Raw genomic sequence first — 14,852 nt, forward strand, 5'->3', positions numbered from 1 at the left:
CACACCCTCCCTCCTCCCTGAGACTGTACCGTGGAGCCCGCCCCCTCGGAAGCGAGTGCCTTGGCTTCTCGGTCTCGCCATTACCTGTCATCTCGGACTGCGCACTTCCTTGCTACGTGGCACTTTCCATGCACAGCTTCCTTCGCCTTGCGAGCCAAGACTCCCGCTCGCTTCAAATTTGACTCCACCGTCAACAACGCCTACTGTACACCCACCCACCCTGGAACCCACCCCACCTCCGTGGCCCGGGGGAACCGAGATGCGCGTGGAAAGCACCGAGGCGGCATCCTTAGCCTTTGCAGGAAATCCGGGTCCCTTTGAGGATCGGATTCAAACCAGGGGCCTCTGTCAGGGATATGGTGTGCAGATAAACCCAGGAGGTGCCAGGGGCGCCAGAGCCCACCCTTGACTCCTGGGGGCGAGGAGGGGAGGGTTCTACGATCCCCTTAGCGCCTGCATAGAGCATTCACACTTCCTTTTGTTAAACATATATATATTTTTTTATTTTGAGCGTGACACTTCTCCACTAGATAGCAAGGAAAAGTGATAACAATTACACATTACACAAAAGTACTGTACCATTGCCTTTATCGTGAAGGTTTCGGAAGCCTCTACAGTTAATAAGTTAAATAAAGGGCTTGAGTACATAAATATTTATCTAGGAACCCTACCGTATCTACAACACAGTAAGAATCTACAGGAGGACAGACTTTTACCATACCACGCTGAGTGCAATTGCGTTATAACATTTCAAATATACAAAGCTCTGTTCTTTTTTTTTTTTTTTTTTTTAATAACAATGGTATGTACAGAATCAATAATCACAGTTTGGTGACTTCAACAGTCCATATTCTAGCAGAGTATTTCCCTTTGGTTTGATATAAAAACCTTGGTTGGTGTATGATAAAGAAGAGAACAAGAACAAGACGCCCCTTTCCTTTAAGTGCACTGTTAGCTTCACGCCGGGGCCCACGCTGGGGAGAGCAACTCAGAGCGCCAAAATGCTATTTTTAAAAAAAAGGGGGAAAAAAAAAAAAGGCTAAGTGGGGTATCAGGATGAAGAGAGATTGGGCTTTTTAAATTTTAACTTCAATGCCAGGCGTCTTGGGGAGAAAACCTCCCCGATATTTTCAGTAAAGTAAGAACGACAGAGAGTGGACGTTTCGAGTCAGAGCGAGGTTGGCAGTGGCAGGGGTAGGGACAGTGATAGGGTAGGGTGGACAGCCAGCCGAGGAGGTGCCACGTCCGGTAGCGCCGAGGGCTTCCTTGCCCGCGTCCAGGCTGCCGAGAAGGCGGCTGCGCTCTCTCAGTGCCGTCTCGGGAGTGTGCTGGTCCTCTATTTCCATTTGGTCTTGAGTGGTGCTGAGTGAGGTGACCTTTTGGGGCGCGCCCGGGGCGCGAGGGTGGAGGGCAGCCTTTAGCACACCTCCTTGCCCGTGCTGGTGCCCGGCAGGATATTCAGCTGCGTGAGCTGCGCCGCGTGCTCCTTGGCCTTGAGCCTCAGCGCGGCTATGCTAGAGGCGCGTCTGTCTGCGGCCGCCGTGGCCGGGTCAGCCAGCGCGCCCGACGCCACCGCGCCCTCCACGGCCGGTGTGGGCTGTCTCAAGAGCGCGGCCGCGGTCGACGCGCTGGTCAAGGGGGCCATGGTGGAAAACAGCCTGCGGGGAGAGCAAACAGCGCGGTCACGGCCTCGGGAGCTGAGCGTGGCGCCTCGGGCAGGCTTCCCGCCGCCTCTCACCAGGGGAGTAGAGGGGCGCAGAGGGGCGCGGCAACGCAGGCCCCGGGTGGGCCGCGGGCTCGGGAGGAGGCAGGGAACGAGGAAGGCTGGAGCACGCTGGGAGGCTTTACCAGAGCAGAGGACTGACGCGGGGGGAACAGACCAAGGGGGCAGATATTCCCGCAGGGGCTGGAGCCTGGGCCAGAGGAGGTCCCGCGGCCCAAAACCCCGCGGCCCAATTGTTCACATTCTGTGGTTTCGCTTAAAGAAAGGGGTGTGTGTTATTCAAGGCCACGGGCTCCAATTATCCGTTTGTCAGGAGAGAATGTTGAGAGAGAAATGGTGAGACAAAGGGGGGAAAAAAACAAAAAGAAGAAGAAAGGGCGGAGGGGGGGGGGAGAGAAAGGCAGAAAGTGGGAAAAATCTGACCAAGATCCTACGCAGCAGACTTTGAACTCTCGGGCTCCTTCTCGGCCCGGGACTCCTTTTGCCCCGGAAAAGCCGGCCTTGTTTGCTGGTCTTCCCGTCCACCAGTGCCGCCGCGGCCGTCCTCCCGCTCCGGCCAATGCCCGCGGGGTGAAGGTGGAGGGCTCCCGCCTGTTGGTTTCCACTGGATAGGCGGCCATGACCCGCCGGTGGCTCCGCGTCCCGGCGCGGCGACACCTTTTCCCCTCCGCCTTCCCTGCGCCCCTCAGGCCTCCTGCCCCAGAGGGTCCCCAGACCCGCGAGCCCCGCGCGGCGCAAGGCGATGCCGCCTCCTGGCGGCGCCGAGATTACTCCGCGGGGCGCTTCCATCCCTTCCACGCGGCACCAGGGACCTGCAGCCGAGGCCCCAGCCGCCACGGACCATCACACACACCCCCATCCCCACCGCTTGCGCCCGCCCGCTGGGCTTTCCCCTGCCGCCTCCCTGAGAGCTCTGGCTCCAGGCCCCCTTGGGGCCAATTCGAGATTTCCACGATTAGAAACGAGCCCACCTGGGTTGGACGAGAGCCTCCTCCTCCTCCTCCTCCTCCCAGTCCCACTCTTCACGCCTCGTGCCACCCTCCCCACACCCCTCGTCCAGCCTCTCTCAATCTCGCAGCCCGGTACTCCAGCGGTGGCTCGCCTGACTTCACAAGTCACTTGTCATAGGGGGAAAAGTGGGGAAAGAGGTAGGGGGAGACACAGGCTTTACATTATTTTTTTTTCCAGAAAGAAAAGAGAGTGTGACCCAGAGGGGGCGTAACATGCTCTGGTTCCATTAGGTAAACTGAGTCACTACATGTCAATGCACTCGCTGTTTATTTTGTTGGTTTGTTACAAGGAACTAATTTTACTTCGAGTCTTATTTTTAATATTCTTTAAGGTGACTTTTGTTAAGTGGCTGCGCAGTCGGATGAATCTATTATTTCTTTGTTCTCCCAAAGAGAGATTATTGAAGCTGCATTCAGTTTTATTTTCACTGCACTTTCCAACTTAATACATCTCTCCTTTGTTTCTTTGTCTGTGTGATTTTACAGACTTTTTATTTCATCATTCGATGTTCATCTAAAGAAAGGGAGTTATAATATACGATGAACTGTTTCTTTTATTTCGTTGTCTGGTACCGCTGCGGGGGTCGGGGGTTGCACATATGGGGGTATCGTTGGCAGCGGGTCACATGAGTGACAAGGAAGAGAGAGTCTGGGGAAGAAGAAAGAACTCTGTGCACCTAGAGGGCCTCGTGGTTCCAGGGCTCCCGTGGGAACCAGGACTGTGCTCCTCAGGCTGCCAGGCTTTGGAACATGACGAAGGACTTTTGCAAAACTTCAGAAGTCATCCCTGGTCTGTAGCCTACACCTATACACGTCTGCACTCGTACCATTGATGGCCAAGGCTGTTGCTGCCTTCACATGGTACTTTTACAGCTTTCACTGAACACTCCCGGTTGCCACGGTTGTTACTGCCATTGCCCCCCCACCCTTTCCCGCTCAGTCTCAAGTCATTCTCTTCAAGCTCCACATTCTTTTAGGAAAAATTAGAGAATACTTTCTTTGGCTAAAGTCTCTGAGGTTGGGCCAGAGAAACAGGTGTGGCCCCTGTTTGTCTCCTGCCTCTTCCCTGATCCCAGCCTGTGTGGTGCGTGTGTGTGTGTGTGTGTGTGTGTGTGTGTGTGTGTGAGAGAGAGAGAGAGACAGACAGACAGACAGACAGACAGGCTCCCGGGGCCGCGCGTTACCTGCCAAACGCCGGGCTGATGAAGGCCGGGTGCCGGAACACGGCGGCTCCGAGAAAAGTGCTCAGGCCCAGCGGCGCCCCGCTGGGCGGCAGGCTGGCCGAGCCCGGGGGCGGAGGTAGGCTCGGGAAGGCGGCGGCGGCGGCGGCGGCAGCGGCCGTCCAGGCCGAGTCGAGCGCGGGGTGGTGCGGCGGGAAAGGGCTGGCGTCCAGATAGGGGCTGAGCGGGTGGGTGGCCGAGAGCGGCCCGGGGAAGGGCAGCCCCGGGGGGTGGGTCTGCGCGCCCGCCTTCTCCCGCTTGCGCCACTTGGCCCGACGGTTCTGGAACCAGACCTGCAAGGCGGAGAGAGCCGGGGGTCGGAGCGGCCGGCGCTCCGGGGCGCGTACCCGTCCCTTCCCTTGGTGCCGCGGGCCCTCGCTCCTTTCCGCTGCGGCCCGCGCCCACCTCGTCCCTCTTTGGTGGTTCTGGGACACATCTGGGGACAAACGATCAGTGAAAAGGAGCCCAAACTTAAATCCAGCAGCAAACACAGCACAAGCAAACCTTTCCCAGTGGGTATGACAACTGGCCCAGTTTTCCAAGTTTAAGGAAAGTGGTTCAGTGTGTTGAGAAATGGGGAAACCAAGGTTTAAAAGTCTGCCCTGCCACTTGCTTGCTGTACGTCTTTAGGCAGGTCACTTAAACCTCGCTGAACCTCAGTTTTCTAATCTGTAAAATGGGGATAATAAAACTTTACTCATAAGATTGTTATGAGGAATGAGTAAAATAAGGCAAGTGGAAAGCATGCGTTCAGTGGTGACTCTCAGGAATGGGCAGCCACCAAAAGATGAGTGACATGTCTGTTTTGCTACATATCAGCTATTTTCGCCTATTTCAGGTTTGTCCAAGAGCTGGCAAAATCCCTGCTCTACACTGAAAAGGGTAGTGGGGAGGCAGTTCATTTATTCTTTCCAGAAATATCTATTGAACGCCTAAGAGCGCTATGCTGGGTTCTGGTGTCTGGGAAGAGTTGGGAGTGGGGGAGAAATACTCACGGTAATTAGCAAACAGGCATACATTTTAGGGGACCAGTTCTCCATGAAATGAAATGCAGAGTACACAGCCCCTGTTTTCTGCAGGGGCTCAATGTGGGGCCTGGTTTTATGCAGAAAAAGCGCTGACTGCATGGACGAGGTATTGCATATGCAGCAATACCTGGGCACAGAGAAATCAGAGGGCAAGATACTGTAGACTTTTCACATCTTCAGAGCTAACAGGTCCTTTATTTCCTTGTGGGGATGCAGTTTAAATAGGTTATTTAAATAAGATAGTTCTAGGCTTGGGGGAGGTTTTCAGCATGAGGTATTTTCCTAATTGTTAATAGAAAGCAGTTTTAATAAAGACCTTTACCTGAAACATGGCAGCTATCATCATCTAAAAATAACCCCCAGGAGCATGAAATTATTTTTATGTGACCTGCTCATCACACCCACAGCTGAGAAGATATGCTCCTTCTCCCCTGAAGGCATTAATATTTTTAGGGCTGGGTTTATGACTGCATACAAGTCTAAAAATTAAGAATGAACTCCAGGGCTATACAGAGTTATATTAAAACATAATGTAAATGATCCCAGAGGAATATGTTTTTAAAATTTTAAAGGCATCCATATCTTTCAGATATACACACTGGGGATTATTGTTACTAACACTAGCATCTAAGCTTGTTTTGACTTCTAGACAAGGGCAAGAAAAATCAAGAATCCCAATTGTTTCATTACTTTAAGTTCTGCTGAAAGGGGGCCCATCTATGACATTCCACGGTCTTCAAACAATCTATTTGTGAATTGCAGAAACACTCCAGTGTGGAAATTCAGAGGCTTGAAAAAGTAAGACTGTACATGGGACCAGGCTGGGTGGGCAGCTTTTGTGTATCCAAATCTGTCTAGACGAGAATATCCGCCACTCCTTGATCGCAGTGAAAGGAGTAAAGGAGGGGAACTGGAAGCAGAATGCCCTTAAAGAACGTGCAGACCTTTTTACAGACGGATCGTCTCTCTGGCTCAACTGCAATTATCAAGATGTCCCCCTGCAATTCCTCATTATTGAATTAATACCTCTGAGGCCCCCCAAAGGTAAACGAAAGGACTCTAATAATTCATATTCACTTAATTACATCTTCTCTGGTGAATAGGGGAAGAGGAGAAGGGGAGGGGGTGCTCTCTTTCTTTTTAAAAGTTATTTAACTTTCCCACGACTCATTCCCCTGAGCTGAAAATACGGAGTTCCTGTCACATCTCTGTTTGACAATGGAGAAATGTGTCAACAGAAAGGAGGGGACAGGCCTCATCATTAGCCCTCTAATGCAAGAAGCTGTTGTGTATTAAATGAGCCATATGGAATTTATTGTGCTTTATCAGCGCTTGATTTTGACTGTAAAGTGATTCACTCAGCTCCTAACCTGGGGACATCTGTTTTCTGTTGGCCATCGGGGCTGCCCAGTGTTGATCGTCTCTTTGGTTATGAGGCCTGGGTTCGGAAATGCACTCTGGTATGGGGCTGCAAACACCTTTAATAGCATTGCACTCACTCCCTATTAGATCAATGTGGGCTCATTGCTATAAAAAATGGGAAATCAAATAGCATTAGCCAGCTCCTTCTGCGGGGCGGAGGGGAAATCAAACAGCATTTTGCCTTCAAATGGCCCTGTTTGTTCTAGCACTAAGTGGGCTTTTATGAAGCCCGATTGGAGACTTAATCGCAGCCAAATACCTGCTTGGAGCTGAGCGGATTTGTCTAACAACCAAATCCATGCTCCATCCCATTATTTCAATCAGGAGAAGTCGGTTGGTGGACTGTTTCCTATAGGGGCTTTGGGGCTGGGGGCTCCTAAACTGCAGTCTCAGGGACTCTAAAACCCCGGTTCTGATCCTGGACTCCTTCCTCAGGCTTCCAAACCCAGAATCCTTCCCCTCCCACCTCCCAAGTCTTACTTTTTAAATGTCTTTTGGTGTGTGAGTGCTTGGGGCTACTTTTCTGATTCTGCTTCTCTTCACTTCATGAAGGGGTTGTCAATCCCCTCCTCCCCAATCCATCAACCCATCTCTCCCTGTCTCCTGCTGTCCCCCAGACCTCCTCTGTCCCTTCTTCCCTCTCAGTTGTGCAGCTCACCTGGACTCGGGCCTCAGTCAAGTCCAGCCTCATGGCCAGTTCTTCCCTATAAGAAAGCACACACAGACAGGAGATCACTGCAGGCCCCAGCAACTCTCTCTCAGCCTCCTTCCCCTCCATGGCAGGATCCCCTAGGAGGGTCTCTCCAGGCTGCCAGCCCCTGGCCCCAAACACATGGGCACGACCACTGCAGTGCCTGTTTGATTGAAAACATAAAAACACACAACACGTGGCCAGTATAGGATAATATATCTTATATCATGTTATATTCAAGTATGACAGGGTGGCTTCTTGAGTCTATAAGTCTACCAACTTGGGCACACAAGCCTCTCTCACTCTCTCTTAAGCCAGAGTTAGACAAGAAACACACACACACAGTGCTTATATCCTGTTTTGTCCTAATATTAAATGGGAGAAGAACTCAGCTCTCAACTGAAAAATTTTTTTCTGCCCTCTTGTTTTCATTCTGCCTTCTTTTTGAAAATTCCTCTCCCCTCCTTCTTCTCTCACCCCTCTTTCCGGCTCTCTGCCTTTCCCTCCATCTCTCTCTCCCCCGCCTTCCTCCCTCCCTCACCCCCTTAGGTCACACTCCCCATTACCCTCTGGAGATATGTTAAGCTTGTTAAGAGTTCAGTGGGGTAATTTTTCGATTAAACAAAATTCTGTGCACCTCCTGACTCCAGTGCCCACTACAAACCCTGCCCATCTCAGGGGAAGTCAATTTAGCTGAAACCCTACCCCGTCATTGCAGTTATTACTGCGACAATTAAGGCAAATAGGAAACCATTAAGATGCTGTAGAACGGCTTACGACCTGTTTACCAAAAATATGAGCGCGCCGAGAATAATTGGCTCTCCGCTCTCTGATATGAAAGAGCGGAGGCTGCCCCAGCCTGGGACCCGGGGCTGCACTGTCGGTAGCCCCCGTCCACACCTGCAACTTCAGCACTGGGAGAAAACCGGCTCACTGAGCGCTTTCCGTTGCCCTCTGCTGCAGTGAGCACCAGTAAATCCTGAACTGCACTTGTGGCTGGCTCCCGGCTGGAGCCAAGGAGCTCAACCCCCTGGGTTGGAAAGAGGCGGGGATGCGGTGGCCAGAAGGAGCTGCCCCTCCTCATGCACTTTGGTCCCCTCACCCAAACTAAAACAGGGCAGACCTAGATGTCAACTAACACAGGCTCGTTTTTTTTTTCTTTTGAAATACACATGTATGGTAAACCCAAAAAGCAGGTCGGCCAATTAGCTATTTGATAGCACGCACTGATTTTTAAATTTATTTCCATTTTTTAAAGATAAGGAAGGGAGGTGGTGACACAGGGGAGGACCAAGTTTAGCTCAAGGGGTGATCAAGTTTAAGTGGCTTCGCCCCGCATTAAATCCGCTTTTTTGTTTCTAGTTAGGAGAGAGTTTTGGCAATTGCTAGACCATCTGCATTTTGGAGTTGGCTCGGGCCTCCTGAGACCTAAGCAGCGATTTCTCCTCTGGTTCAAAGCGGCGGGCAGCTCTCCCCTTCTAACATGCACATTGAAAAGCTGCACACGTCTCCTGCGAAGGAGCTGCCCGCGCTTGACAAGCCCCGTGCCAGGCAGATTACCGGTCCCTTTCTCCCTCCTCACTGGAGTACGTTTGCCCTAACCCTGGCTCCTCACCTGAGCCGAGACGACCTTGGCCTTGAGGTGGGACAGAAAGTACCCCAGCCGGGCGGCGCCCCAGGCCCGCTGAATAAGCCGGAGCCTACGGGCCCAGTCATCCCACAGGCACATCTTTCCCAGAAAAACTCGGACGAGCGGGAAGTAGAGCGTGACCAGGCCGAATAACCCGGCTTGGACACTCGTCCAAAGAGAAAATTCCCCCAACTGCTTCGCCTACTGCCTCCCAAGGCTTCCAGCAATCACTGTCTACCCCGTAAACCCGTTTACATTAAAAGCACTCTGAGTTTAATATGTGTGTGAGGGAAGGGGAGGACAGAGAGCAGAGGGGAAGATTCTGGCTGGTGTCCCTCAGGTGTGCAGACACCAAACACTGCCCAGTTCCGGCTTCCTTCGGTTATTTCAGGAATCCTCAAACGACAGAACTCGGATCTTTTTAAAGGCCTTTTGCGCAGGCACAGCCCCCAGCTTCACTTGGAACAGCGAACAGCGTAACTGATACCCACCAGGCTCCTGGAGCACCAGGAGGGGCTGGCGAGCGCACAGCACAGCGACCAAAAATAGTCCCTGCTTTGCTCGGTCGTGCGACCTCAGGCAGCGTTTCCTCCGCCTCTCCTGGGACCTGGCCCCGGCCACAGCACCCAAGGCCTTGCGTGTGTCTCCAAGGTGGCGCGGTCAGGCGCTCTTTGGAGAGGTTGTTTCTCTTTCTCTAACTAAAACTTGTGATTTGAAAATATTAAACTGGAACGACCTTGGGAAGAAAAAAACCCATCCCAGCCTAAACTTGAAGCCCGGAGTGGAGTGGGGGGAGTGGGTAGTTTTGGGGGAGCAAGCGTGGATATGTTGGAAGGGTGCGCCTCGTCAGAGTCCAGGAGTGCAGTGTCTGCCCCATGTCCGGGGCTCCTGCCAGCCCGCCAGCCCTTACTGTGACCCGCGCGCGCCCTCCCGCCGCCGCCGCGACCACCCTGCGCGTGTACCTGGTGAAGACGTCAGGGTAGTGTGTCTTCTGGAAAGCCCGCTCCAGTTCCTCCAGCTGGTAGCTGGTGAACGTGGTGCGGTAGCGCCTCTGTTTGCGCTTCAGCAGCCCCTCCTCCGAGTCGCTGCCAGCAGACAGGCACACGCTGTCCTCGCCGTCCTTGCCCTCAGCGTCCTCCGGGTGCAGCAGAAGCTCTTCCTTGGGCGACAGCTCCCCGCCCTCGGTGGCCACGGCAGCGGCAGCAGCTGCGGCCACGGCACCGGTGGCGGCCACGGCGCAGCGCCGGGGCTCCTTGAGCAGAGGACGGGCGTCATCCTCCAGCAGCTCCTCCTCATCGTCCTCCAGCAGCTCCTCTTCCTCGTCCTCGTCCTCTTCATCTTCCAGCAGCTCCTCCTCGTCGTCCTCGGCGCCCGTGCCGCCACCCGCCGCCGGGGCGCTGCCGGGACCACCGGCCGCGCCGAGGCGCTCGTCCGGGTGCGCGACGCCCCCCGGGCCGCCCAGCTCGTCCAGCGCGGGAGGAGGCGGCACGAAGGGCGCCCCGTTCTCGCGGTACGACTTGCTGCGGCTGATGCTCACCTGCGGCGCCTGGCTGATCTTCAGCGTGTCCCAGGCCGCGGCGGCGGCGGCGGCGGCGGCCACGGCGGCCCCCGCGCCGTCAGGCCTCTCCCCGGGCCTTGCGGTTGGAGGCGGCGGCGGAGGGGCCTCCCCCCGCGGACCAGCCGTGGCCGTGGCCGCCGCCGCCGCCGCCGCGGCCGCCGCTGCAGCCGCCGCTGCGGCGCCCTGGAGGAGGCGGCCCCCGCCCGGGCCATACAGACGCCGCAGCTTAGGCGGCAGGTGCAGCTCGGCCTCGAACGGGGCGCTGCTGCCCTTGGGGGAGCCTGCGGGCAAGGGAGAGCGGTCAGCGCGCCGGCCACCCGGAACCGCCGCCCCGGGCCGGCCCGCTGCTGCTCCCTCGGCGCCTGGGCGCAGGCGTGTGCGGCCCCCGCGCCACCGGACTCCGACTTCTTGGCCTCCTTCCCCACTTTTCTTGCTCTTTCTTTCAATTTATGTCGTTCTATCCCTCTCTTTCCCTTTCTGTTGTTTCCTTCTTCCCCCCTCCTCTTTATTTCCTTTCTTCTTTCCCTTACATATTCCTCTTGCTCCCTTTTTCCTTTTATTTTTCTTTCTTTCTCTTTCTTTTTCTCCCCTTCCTTCTTTTCCACAACTTGTCTCTTCTCGCCCCTGTCCTTCCTTTCTCTTTTTGCATGCTTTTCCTCCTCTCTTTCCTTCTTCCTTTATTCCTTTCTCTTTCTTCTCCCTTGCCCACTCTCCCACTTTTATCTTCTCATTTCGGGGCACGGAAGAATCCGATAACATTCAATAACTTAAAACAAACAAAAAAATCGCCACCACCCTGAAAACTTTCTGCACGACCTCTGCCTGCTGCTCCTCCACGGGGGTCAGCCTGGCAAGACGGGCGCTGCCCCGCGGGCGACCCCTGCGGGGGTGCAGCCCTGTGGCCCTGAGCGCGGGCCGCACCCGTCCAGCCCACAGAGGGAAGGGGCAGGGGTTCCCTGCACAAAAAGGCAAAGAAAAATCATCCTGGCGAGAATGCGCTCGGAAAGGCCTGGGGGGGGGATATGGGGGGTGCAACAGGCACGGGCCACTCTTTCCCTTAGAGGAAGCGCCTGGCACAGGTGCCAGTGCAGGCTAAAAAAATAAAAGGAAAAAGTGAGTTTTATTTAAATAGCCTCTTCTCCGCGGTCCGCTCCTATTTTCCAAGTGGTACTGCCGCTGGACCGCTGGTTTTCAGATTTTAAAAGAAACCAACAGTTCTTTTCCTGCGACACCTCTGCAGCCAGCTCAAGGCGAAACTTGAGCATAACAGGTTCGGAGCAAAACGACAGTTGTTCTAGAATTCTTAATTGTGGAAAAAAATAAAACCTTTAAAACATCTCAACAGCTCAACTCTATTTTAAAAAAAAAATAGCAAAGAAAAAATAGCACCTAGAGGCTACACATTTCATACATTTCAAATACAATAAGGAGCATTTAGGGAATCCCAGGGAGATGTTTTCTGCAAAGCTTGGGCTTAAAAGGTCGCAAGTAATCTACAATTTTTTTAAAAAATGCAAAACACCGCATATTAAGAAATCTTCGAAAGAGGAAAGGCCAAGGCTCACCCTGCCTAGAGAGCCCCATCCACCAGTTTTGGGTATCTTGTCTTCATCAAATTGTTGCTACAAGGGTCCAAGCCGGAACCTACTGTTTCTGATCTGTCGCCCCTCTTCAGAGCACACCCAAGGCCACCAAAGGGGGCACTTAAACGACTTAAAGACTTAACGACCATCACCGAGAACCTAGGGGCTCCTGAAGCGAGGCTGGGCCTCTGCTTTCTCTGGAAGCAGGGAGGGAGGAAGAGACACCCCTAGCGAGATGTTTACGGCCCTTTGAGGCAGCGGGCCTTAGGGTTGTCCCCTCTCCTTCCTTCGTCTCCAACTTGACAACCCCAGGCCCCTGGCCCTCCAACATCAGACATCCAAGCCAGTGCCCAGCGCCCTTTTCAGGTGCCTGACGGGCGCAGCCTTACCTTGCACGGCCTTTTCCTGGTCGGCGCGGCTGGCCAGCGGGGCGGGCAAGCTCTGCGCGGCTCCCAGCAGCCGCATTTTGCAGGGGCTCCTCCGGCCCAGGATGCTGTCGATGCAGTAGGAGGAGAGCAAAGTTGGAGATTTACTTTTGCACTCAGGCCTCTCGGAGCAGCCCTCCTCCTGATACTGATTGCTCATGGTTGGGTTTTTTTTTTCCCTGAGCTCAGAGAGCGGACCGCTGGCTGCCTCTCCCGGAGGGTGGGATGGATGGGTGTGTGTTGGGGGTGGGGTTAGATGGCTGGTTATAACGGATATTACTGCGATCTTTGTGCCTCTGTGCCTCCCTCGGTTGCCGGCTGCCGGCTCCCGCCCTGCCCACGGCCGGAGTTCGCCCTCTCCGCGCTCAGGACAAGCAGTAACAAGTGTAGTGAGCAGCGGGCGCGGAGCTCTGGAGTCTCTCTCCTCCACGTGCTGAGAGGCGCCCCCTGATTGGCTCTTGCCAGAGGCCGGGCTGCATAGGGCTGCGGGCTCAGTGCAAAACCTGGACTGGATTCAGGAGGGGCAGTCGGGGCGGAGCGGGGGCAGCGTGCAAGCACCAGAGCCATTTTTTTTTTTTTTAACTAACAACTTTCCTAGCTCGCCATCCTCTTCCTGCAGCTCCTTCTTTAACCCTTTAGGGGTTGGCCCGAAGCTCTAGCTCATTCGGAAGCCAGATCTGTGGGTTCCACTTGTGTGGCGTGCGCCCCTTCCACCAACCCGAAGGCTTCGCTCCCTGGAGGCGAAGCCTTGAGGTTCACGTTCAGAACGACTTGGCATTTTTCAAATCCGACACTGAGCTCCCCGTACAGTGCCTCGACCTCAGTGGTACTCAATCGCCGTCCTCTGTAGGCCAGACGGGCCTCCGAGGTGCCAGGGTGATCGCCGCAAGCAGACATCTGCGCTCTGGGAGTTCGGTTTTCTCTTGTGGCCCAGCGCCTTGCACTGTTTGTCTTCACCCTAAGCCCGTCTGTTGCTCTCTCGTTAGTAGCGTCCCCCAACTGCTCTTGTCTCCGTTTTTAACTCTAGAATGAGAGAGAGAGAGAGAGAGAGAAAGCCCCTTTTAAAGACAAAGCTCTACCAAAGGCGCGTGGCCTTTCCTAGGGCATCTACAGGGAGGGAAAGGACAGGGGAGTGTCAGCGGCGAGGAGTGGCGACTGGGGACGGGTCTGGGGGTCTCCCCGTTCTCCCCGGACTCTACTCCCTCTTCCCCCTACAAATTTATCTATACTAGTTAGACCGTCACCCCAAGGCTGTTCACCTGCTAATCGCGCATGGGGAGCGGAAACCGCTGGGGCCTTGAGCTCCCCGGGGTGGAAGGGACCCAGATTCGGCTTCAAGCGAATCTAAGTGCCTGAAATTCTGATTTTTCATGACCTGGCTCCTATTGACAAAGGTGAGAGGTGAGCCTTAGGGAGAGCGTGTTTCTTCCCAAACAGCTTCCTGCTCATCCAGCGCTGAGAACCAAGACCCAACTCCGACTGCAGTTGAGCCTGGGCGAGGGGCCAGCACGGACTCCCTCTCGGTCTGGGTGCGGGTCCCAAGGGCCAGCCAGGGGCCCCGACGCTGACGGGGTCGGGGCAAGGGTAGTGGGTGGGATAGGGGCCCCGAAAGGCGAATCCACGCCGGGTTTTCCTCTTTCAACCCCTTCAATGTGTCAAAGAGAAAAGCGTTTTACAAAGGATTATGCTTGAATCACTTAACAGTCCGTATTTAAAAATACAAGGATGCATAACTGGGATTTTTTTTCAGCCATAAACATCTGCATAACTCTTGGATGCTGGTGGGTGGATGGCAGACAGATCGGGCTGGCTTGGCAGGAGCATTCAAGACAACTTGAGGGGGATGAAGGGTTGGGAACAGGCACATTAATAATGCTAATGCTAATGCTGGCACTACTACTACTATTAAAGGCAGGACAAAAAGGATTTCTCTCTCCGTGCCTGTCTCTGACTCTCTGTCTCGCCCCGGTTTTTAGTTCGATTCTCACCCGTTTGTCCTACACTTCGATGGAGGGGGCGGTGGGGGGAGGGCACACGAGGAGGAGAACCCCAACACTCGCTGACATTTGATTTTTTTAAAGCCCTTTCTGCGGTTGCAAGGCACCAGAGATCTTCTCCTGCCTTTCCTGCTTTCTTCCTTTTCCATCCTCACCAACAGTTCAGTGTTTTTATACTGTCCCGTCCAGCTTTAAACTGAAATTCTGCGCGCTGATTTCCTCCCCCCTTCCCTCCCCCGGCCCCGAAAGCGCACTCCTGGCGTGCGGTTCCCACCGCAGCCGAGAGGCGTAAAGACGCATCGCTTTCGTCCGAGCCTCCAGCCGCGGACCCTCGCGGGTGTCCCTGCGGCCGATCGCTGGGAGAGACAGAGGCTCTGTTCCCTCCCAGGCGGGCCCCGCGTCGGAAATCCACAAGACCCGGCTGCCGGGTGGCTCCCTGACTTCAGAGTCGGCTCCGCTCACGCTGAGAGTGGGCTGATCATGAGTCCAAGAAAGATCGTGTGAAACAAAAAGAGACACAAGTGCACAAATCATTTCTGAGAGCCCAACGGGGTTGCAGCTCTCT

The 14,852-nt window shown here is 54.5% G+C and overlaps 1 protein-coding gene across 1 annotated transcript; it reads right to left on the bottom strand.

The window, feature by feature from the left end:
* Positions 1–1,417: 1,417 nt before the first annotated feature.
* Positions 1,418–12,450, bottom strand: ARX (aristaless related homeobox). The gene is made up of 5 exons (XM_063084457.1): positions 12,255–12,450; positions 9,687–10,563; positions 7,062–7,107; positions 3,918–4,246; positions 1,418–1,658 (listed from the first exon to the last, which is right to left on the bottom strand). Exons 1-5 carry the CDS (start codon positions 12,448–12,450, stop codon positions 1,418–1,420), a joined length of 1,689 nt encoding a protein of 562 aa, XP_062940527.1.
* Positions 12,451–14,852: the final 2,402 nt, after the last annotated feature.

Source organism: Cynocephalus volans, chromosome X (assembly GCF_027409185.1).
Source record: "Cynocephalus volans isolate mCynVol1 chromosome X, mCynVol1.pri, whole genome shotgun sequence".
Lineage (NCBI taxonomy): Eukaryota > Metazoa > Chordata > Mammalia > Dermoptera > Cynocephalidae > Cynocephalus > Cynocephalus volans.